At 47.8% G+C, this 8,031-nt stretch overlaps 1 protein-coding gene across 1 annotated transcript; it reads right to left on the reverse strand.

Annotated features, from left to right (window-relative positions):
• Window positions 1-819: 819 nt before the first annotated feature.
• HEATR1 (HEAT repeat containing 1) lies at window positions 820-7,451 on the reverse strand. Its single transcript, XM_040339918.1, has one exon. It carries the CDS (start codon window positions 7,343-7,345, stop codon window positions 914-916), a length of 6,432 nt encoding a protein of 2,143 aa, XP_040195852.1. The 5' UTR covers window positions 7,346-7,451; the 3' UTR covers window positions 820-913.
• Window positions 7,452-8,031: the final 580 nt, after the last annotated feature.

Consider the following 8,031-nt stretch of genomic DNA (forward strand, 5'->3'; position numbering starts at 1 on the left):
GCACCGTATAGTGCCAACTCGCAGCTCGGCTATTTCCGGAAATCTGGTGCGACAGGTCACCTGTTTCACAAGACGTCAATCGTCGAACGGAAGGATAGGAACGCCCAGTCCCGCAGTCGTCGGAACCCTGAGGCTGGGATAGGAACGCCCAGTCCCGGAGTCATCAGAACGCGGAAGCCCTGGACAAAATCAGGATATAAAAGGTAAATATAAAAAAAATAAAAATAAAAGGTAAGTACAGAGAAAAAAAAAAAAACCTGCCGAAATGAAATGTCCTTACTATTGTACTATTAATGTAAACATTTTTTTTTTAGGGTGAACCTCCACTTTAAAGCGGTTCTCCACCCTAAAGTGGAGTCCCGCTGATCGGAACCCTCCCCCCTCCGGTGTCACATTTGACACCTTTCAGGTGGGAGGGGGGTGCAGATACCTGTCTAAAGACAGGTATTTGCACCCACTTCCCGGCCCGGCATTCACGGGCAAAAGACGGGCATTCCGTCACATCCCGTCGCCCCCCCGTTGTGTGCTGGGAACACTCGGCTCCCAGCACACAGCGGGAGGCAATCGGCGGGCGCGGCGCGACTCGCGCCGTAGGGAACCGGGCAGTGAAGCCGCAGCGCTTCACTTCCTGGTTCCCTCAGCGTGGATGGCGGGGGGAGCAGCAGAGAGACCAGCGATCGCTCGTCCTCTGCTGCGATCGGCGCTGGACTCCAGGACAGGTAAGTGTCATAATATTAAAAGTCAGCAGCTGCAGTATTTGTAGCTGCTGGCTTTTAATATTTTTTTCCCATGGCACATCCGCTTTAAGGTTTGACCTCATATTAGATGGTTTTGGTAAACCTGGAGAAAAACCTGCAGGAAAAAAACTGATAGTGTGTATGGGGCTTTAGGCAGTGAAAAAAGGCAGCTCAAATCAGAAATAGCTCTGCAATGATTCTCCAAGAATGCTCTCTAGCCGCTTGATGGTCTTCTGGCATTGCTGTTCAACCTCTACGCTCTCATCCTCCATGAGTTCTGCTAGGAAAGGGATGGTTTCTGGGAGCAGGGCCAAATAATTCTCTCTTAATTTCTCCACCAAATCAACCAATACGAGCAGTGCGGCAAAGCGAACCTTTGCGGAAGAGTGTCGCATCTTTAAAAGAATCTGGTAGTTAAGCGGCTTCCAAAGAGAGTCATCGGCCATGGCAACAGAGAACTGAGCGATGCAAGGGACCAAGCTCTCGTTTACTCTCGACTGGAACTTCTCATCTCCACCAAGCAAGTTTTCAATCTGATCCAGCAAGGGCATCATCAGAGCATCTGCTCTTTCCTTGGTGAGAAAATGCTTAGTGTCATACAGGAAGACTTTATGCAGGCAGTTGAGAACAAAATCCAGCAGTAGGCAACTTTTCTCGCTGTTGTCATCAGATTCAAAAAACGCTTCATCTGTTTTTACGGTGTTTGTCCGATTTAAAACTTCAGCCAATGGCTTGATGAGATGTCCAGCAAACAATGTGAAGAGCCCCTTCAATCTGTCGGCGATACAATCTGCGAGCCGGCAGAAGGTGATGAGTCTCTCCTTTGGGGCGCCTTCTGTTCTAGCCCAGTCAAAAAGCTTGAAGAAGAGTGGCCTGAATGTTGCCTCCGACAGCTTCATGATCATGATGACCAGACAGTTGAGGATATGCCCCTCAATGTTACCCACTTCTTTTAGGTCGATCTCAGATTGCTCAACTCTATAATCCAAGGCCTTGAGAAAAAAACTTGTAAATTCGGCCTGGTGAGCCGAGAGCTGCAGCTTATCCATTCCAGCTATGTGTTCCCTCAAGACATCCATAAGAGAGGGGATGCATTGTTGCTGCTTTGTGTCCACGAGGTGGCCGTAACATTTGGAGATCACGGGAAGGAGAACTCTGGTGGTCAGCTTGGTTGACAACGTGGTTTTCAGATCTTTAACTCTTAACGAAATCTGAGAAGTTGACCCACCTTTAACATCTAATTTATCAAGCAGTGTAACCTGTAGCAACGACTCGTATAAGTAGGGGCTGATGAAATGTGGCAGTGTCTCTAGCACCTTTTGCAGCGCCGTCAATATGCTGAGCAGGTGAATCTCGCTTGTAAGCAGTTCTTTCCTTTCTTTTAAGGTGGAAAGTAGAGCTGGCATCAGTCTGGGAAGCTGAGGAATACTCAGGGCCTTGATTACACTGGTAACTTCTGCAATGCACAGCAAAGCACTGCCCAATATGTTCTTTTCCTTTTGCCCCTCTGCAATGATGTCTACGGCCACATTAATTACAGGCACAAACGCTTGCTGCCTCCGAGAACCAAAATGTTTGCAGAGCAGCTTCAAGCTGTATAAGGCAGTTTGTCTGTTAATGGCTTGCTCTTCCTCTTCCATGTTAGAATTCCGTTGTGCAACAATCAGGAGGTCATTAACAAGTCCCAAAAGTAATTCGCATTGTTCTTCCCGCCATTGGGCTTGGTGTTGCAATTTATTGTTTAGTATATCCATTGCTTTACGCCTCACAGATGGCAGCGGATTGGTCAGGAGACCACGTAATACTGGGATAAACACTTCCGTGGGCAGCAAAGCGTTGACCTTATCCAGCAGCTCGTAGGTTTTGTTCAGAAGCGCTCGCCAGAATTTTGCTGTAGGTTGGTCTGCATTTGCTTCCACTGAACCTGCTACTGAGTTGATATAGCGAAGAACTTCTTCCAATAACCCTTGCTCCAGGCTTTTTAAGTCTTCAGCATTTTCACATTGTACAACCTTGCCGATAAAGCTTTGAGATGCCAAGATGTGGGTAATGAAGGATACGGACAAGAACTTAAAGTGGCGCAGCTGCTTGGCTGAGTGAGTTTCCAAACTGAAGAGCTCAAAGTCTTGCTTCTGAGGTTTATGTGTCTTTCCTTTCACATGCTGATGCAAATCTTCATTATTTTCTGGCAGACTGGCAAGAAATCTCAAGAGTTTTATCATGCTTTCTAGCTGTATATGGACACTGAACTTACAGCAGACGGTTATCCAAAAATCGGTATCTCGCTCCAAAGCTGCATCCTTCTCTTCATTTTTTTCCATCGTTTTGGACACATGCTGCTTAAAAAAAAGAACCAGTAGCACCCAGAGAAAGCGCCCGGCCCCTACAATCTCCAGGAGCTGTGACAGAATGGGCAAGCGTCTGTGTTCTGGAACATGAGGAATGGCATCTACAAATACATGTAAAATCTTTTCAACCACTTTCTCCACATCATCTCTCGTCTCCTTAGAGGATTCCTCCCCTACCTGAATAAGTGAGGGGATCACAGTCTGCACAGTCTTACTGATTACTTGAAAACTGTAACTGTCATCTAAACGCATGACACTGGCACCCATGAAAGTGAAGATGGGCATGATGTTGTGCAGAACTTTGTCTGGGAATATTCCAGCAGCGGTTCCTAGAAGTAGCAAAGCATGATGATGAGTTTGGGGCATCTCAGAGGTCCTCACACACTGGACAATCAGTTCTACGCTGAACTTTTCCTCACCCAGAATATCTTTTGCATTTTTCCCATTATCAGCTAAAAGTTTTTGACAGATGTTGTGCAGGCAGCTGAGGATCAGTTGTTGGTTGTACTCAAAGTTTTCCAGCTTAAGAGTTGAAGACTCGAGGCACCTAGAGAGCAGGTAAAAGAGGGTAGGGACCAATCGCTGTGGTTCTTTTAGTTTCTTCTTGTGCTGCAACAGCTCCAGAATAATAGTGGTTCTGGGCCAGTTCACATTGTCTTCCCCCTGTGTGTCAGTCTTTGGCTTCTGCATTTTAGACCTCCTTGTTTGGCGCACAGATAATATGCATTTGTCTTTTCCAGGGGGTTCAAGTTCTGCACTGATGAGTCCAGCATTTATAGAGAGAGATTTAAAAGCACTGATGATAGCTTGGGAACTTTCAGTATTTTGGTTGTCTACTAGCAAATCAAACATGACACCAAGCAGCTTCTGCTGAACACTTTCATCATCTATAGCAGCAAAGAATGCTTTATTGATTTGTTTCAGGGCAACAATTTGGAAAGTGGGTATCCCACTGTGAACGACTTGGGGAGTCTTCAGAACTTGCACAAACATATCTAGGCATTGCTGGTTCTTGGGCAAGAGAGAAGCAGAATGCTTGTTAAATTTTCTGAGAATGAGCTGAAGCAAAAGTGCCTCGTCTATGTGATCTTCATCTATGGCATTATGTGCTACCTTCTCCAACAATCTCTCCAAAACTGGCAGAAGCTGAATGAGGACACCCTCACCGTTTACATCATGTAGCACCATGAGTAAAACTTTGCCAACGTAGGACGGGCAGCTTGATGTTTGCAGTACACACAAGAGTTGATCCAAAGCACTTGAGAGTTTAGGTGCACCCTTAGATGGGTCTGAAGTACTTACAGTCATAAATAGATCACCAAGAAGCATTGACACATAGGCAGAGTCAGCCACAATCTCTTCAGTTCTTTCCATCACAGCCTGTATGACTGGGGACATTGGGGAATCCGTTACAATATTTAGTACATTTAGACAGGCAATAGCAGCTTTCCTTACCTCCTTAACTGGACTAGTCAAATTGACCAGCAAGGATACCACCACTGGAGAAGAGATCAGCATTAACTGTTTTTTCTTTGCTGTAGTCTCAGAAGCAAGGAAGCTCTGGCCGATGTAAAGCGCTTGAGTCTGCAGAACCGCGTTCACCTTGCAGCCAAGTGAACTTGTGAGGTTGTAGCACGATGTCCATAACAGGGAAAGGAAGCCAAATCTTTGAAATGGATCCTTTAAGTGTTCCTTGAATAAAAGTCCTAGGAGAGTTCTAAAGCTGGCATTATGCTTTCCATCACTGGCCCCCAACACAATCACATCAAAAAGCCCGACAAGAACTTCCAGGTAGTTAAAGCTCACGCTGTCCATTGTCTCAGGATTCCACCATAAATCACCGCTTGGAAAAGATTTCGGACGCCTTAAACTTTCTACGAAGGTCTTTAGCCTCAACATCAGCAGAACCGCTTCCTCCGATTCGGCACTGTGCTCCGCGTTTAGCTCATCAATATATTTGGTCAGCAGCAGTTTGTGCAGCTCTTCTCCACTGGTGTAATCGATCAGCCACTCGTCATCAGCAATCTGCGCCGAGCTCTCCAGTTGTCTCAGTTTCTTGTCAAGCAATTCAAAGATTTTTTTCGCAACCTGGAGCCCAGGATCCTGGTATTGCGAGTATCCTTTCACTAGGGCATGGCTGAGCACATAAAAAGTTAATTTCTCCCTTGCAGTGAAAGCATTCTTTTCCACGAGTTGTACCAGGTCCTCCAGCATGTTTAAAAGGGAGGAGGAGTCAAGTCCGGCCATGTTATTGGATAACAGGTGAGCCAAGTTCATGTTTATCACAGTAAAAGAGTGCTCGGGTTTAGCCTGCTTCAAGCTGTCATCCAGTGCTTTTCTCCAGCCCTTCAGCAATGGATGCAAATCACATACAGAGCTTCTTCCCAGGTTAACAGCCAGGCTGTGCTCAGCCGAATTAAAATCTCTGCTTGTGAATATCATATAAGGTATTATTGTCATCATCATTTTGTTGCACAGTTGTGGATAGTCCATTATTGATTTGTTTAGGATTATGAGGTTTGCAGCTTCTTGAAGTACTTTGCACCAGTCATCATCCTTAGACAGATCTGTTCTATAGAATAAGGTGAGAAGATCGGAAACTATATGTTCGGTGCCTGTGAAGTGATCGTGGTATACCTTTAAAGAATTCAAAGCCGACAAAAGCACCTCAATGCTGTCATCCATGAGACGAGCCATGATGGCTTCCTTGAAGAAAGATTCGTCAAAACCCGGCTTAGAGGACTCCATGATGTTGGTAAGGTGCAGGACAGCCTGTTTCCTCACTGCTGGCTGCGGATGGTTTAAGCGGAGTAGGAGAGATGCATGACAGTCTTCCAGCAGCTCGTGACTCCCCCTGCTGGTGGAGAGTGTAATGAACTGGTGGAATAAACCCTGCTCCTCCTGAGCCAACGCGTTCTTCAGCTGTTTCTCCAGCACAAAATCCAAAGATTGGGGGTATTTGGTTTCCAAAAGCCTTATGATCGGCAGGAAGCTTTTTCCCAACTCAGCCATTTTGTTATCGTCCTTAGAGCAGTGCTCACCTAATGAGAAGTATTCATCCAGAAAAGCCTGAGCCAACATCTTAGACAGCTTTGCCTCCAGGGCGATATTGTGGAGTATTGCTTCAAGAATAGCTTTGCATGCAACGGGGCTTACCGCATCGGCGTCTTCACCTTCCGGGCGAATGATGGCCGAGACCAAGTTCAGTAGAAGGTATTCCAAAAAGGAGGAGATGTCGTAGGAGCCGGAGATGTCCTTCAGAACGCCGACCAGGTCGGGCACCTGGCAGAGGTGAAGAAACGGCTTTTGCCCCACCTCACCCGACGACTGCTGATGCTGCAGAAGTACAATCAGGCACCCCACCCCTTCTCGGAGGAGCGAAGGCGTCTTGAGGAGCGTTCTGCTGACCTGCGACGCCAGGGCTTTCACCAGGGCGGGCGCCAGGATGGATTTCGACGCCAGCTGGCAGACGATGATGAACGTGGACGATTTGTATTCCACCAGGGAGGTCTTCAACCCCTTCTGTACGTAAGGAAGGAGTTTGGCCACCAGCATGTCGGAAACGTGATCGGAATCCAAAGCGGCCACTACGCTGGAGACGTAAAAAGACATGCGGACTCGGAGTTTGGCGGCGACCCCGGCGTGCTTGGACAGTTCCTTCACAGATCCGGTGACCGAGCCGCAGACGAACTCCAAAAAACCCATGTCCGTGTAGCAGTGCGCGACCAGGGTGCTTCGGGCCAATGGGACGCCGGCTTTCTGAATGGGGTGCAGCCAGTGCCATTTGTGAGTCGGGTCTGAGATCCTCAGGAGCTGAACGACCCGGACGAAGACTTTGGTGTCATAGTAGGGCAGGACGCAGCCGATCAGGCTGTCCACGTTGTACACGTGGACCTGGAAGCGGTGGATGAGCCACTCCAGACACTTGTGGGCCGATTTGATCATGAAGTAGGGGGACAGGTGGGTGAGGAACACGGAGATGTCCTCGTCCAGCTGCTGGACCACAGCCTTGGTCTGCACACTGCGCTCCAGGCTAACCGAGCTTCTGCTGAACAGAGTCTCCTCAAAAGCTTCAAAGGAAGGGTCAATCCCCATGAGTTCATCCAGACCTGTGCAGCCGATGGCGAAGAACGTCTCCCGGTCCAGGACCGACGCTTCCTTGGCTTCAAACAGCAGAGAGGCGACATGTTTCCGGTGAGCGAGGGCGGCCTCCGTCTGGGGCAGAGCCAGGCGCTTCAGCTGGTGCGCTAATGAAGTCATCGCTGGAGCTCCGGTGATTCGTTGTGCGGCCGATTAACGAGAGCGCGATGTATTCACAGCGACTCCTCTACACCACATGGGCTACGGAGCACGTCTTCACCCGGAACTGGTTCCTGGAACTTACTTCCGGGTTACGTCACAAGCACTAGAGGGAGGCGGTGTCTTGTCGCATTAGTCTCCCCATCGCAGATTACTCCGGAAGTGACGTTCCATCGCCGCCATCTTGCTACACCCCACACTCCTGCACAGTAATGATAGAGTGAGAAGGGGGCAAGCGGACATCTTGTAACACCCACCGGAGTTTTAGATTTCAACAATTATTTTCAACACAAAACGGAGCTTATATGCTTTAATACAGTATTTGGAAATCTGACGGACTGTTTAAATGTTACATTTTAAAAGCAGCAGCAAACCTGCTGACCTTACATGTTTGCTGATGTGACAGAACACCTCTGATTTTCACATTTAACATGTAAACAGTCTGTCGGATTAAAAAAAACTGTATTGAAGCATAAAAGCTCAGTTTTGTGTTGGAAATAACTGTGAAATCTAAAACTCTGATGGGTGTAACAAGATGTCCGCTTGGCGCTTGCCCCCTTCACAGTCTATCATTACTGTGCAGGAGTGTGGGGTGTAGCAAGATGTCCGCTTGCCCCTGTGTTGTCATATTCTGCTCCCTATCGCAG

Source organism: Rana temporaria, chromosome 2 (assembly GCF_905171775.1).
Source record: "Rana temporaria chromosome 2, aRanTem1.1, whole genome shotgun sequence".
NCBI classification, from domain to species: Eukaryota; Metazoa; Chordata; class Amphibia; order Anura; family Ranidae; genus Rana; species Rana temporaria.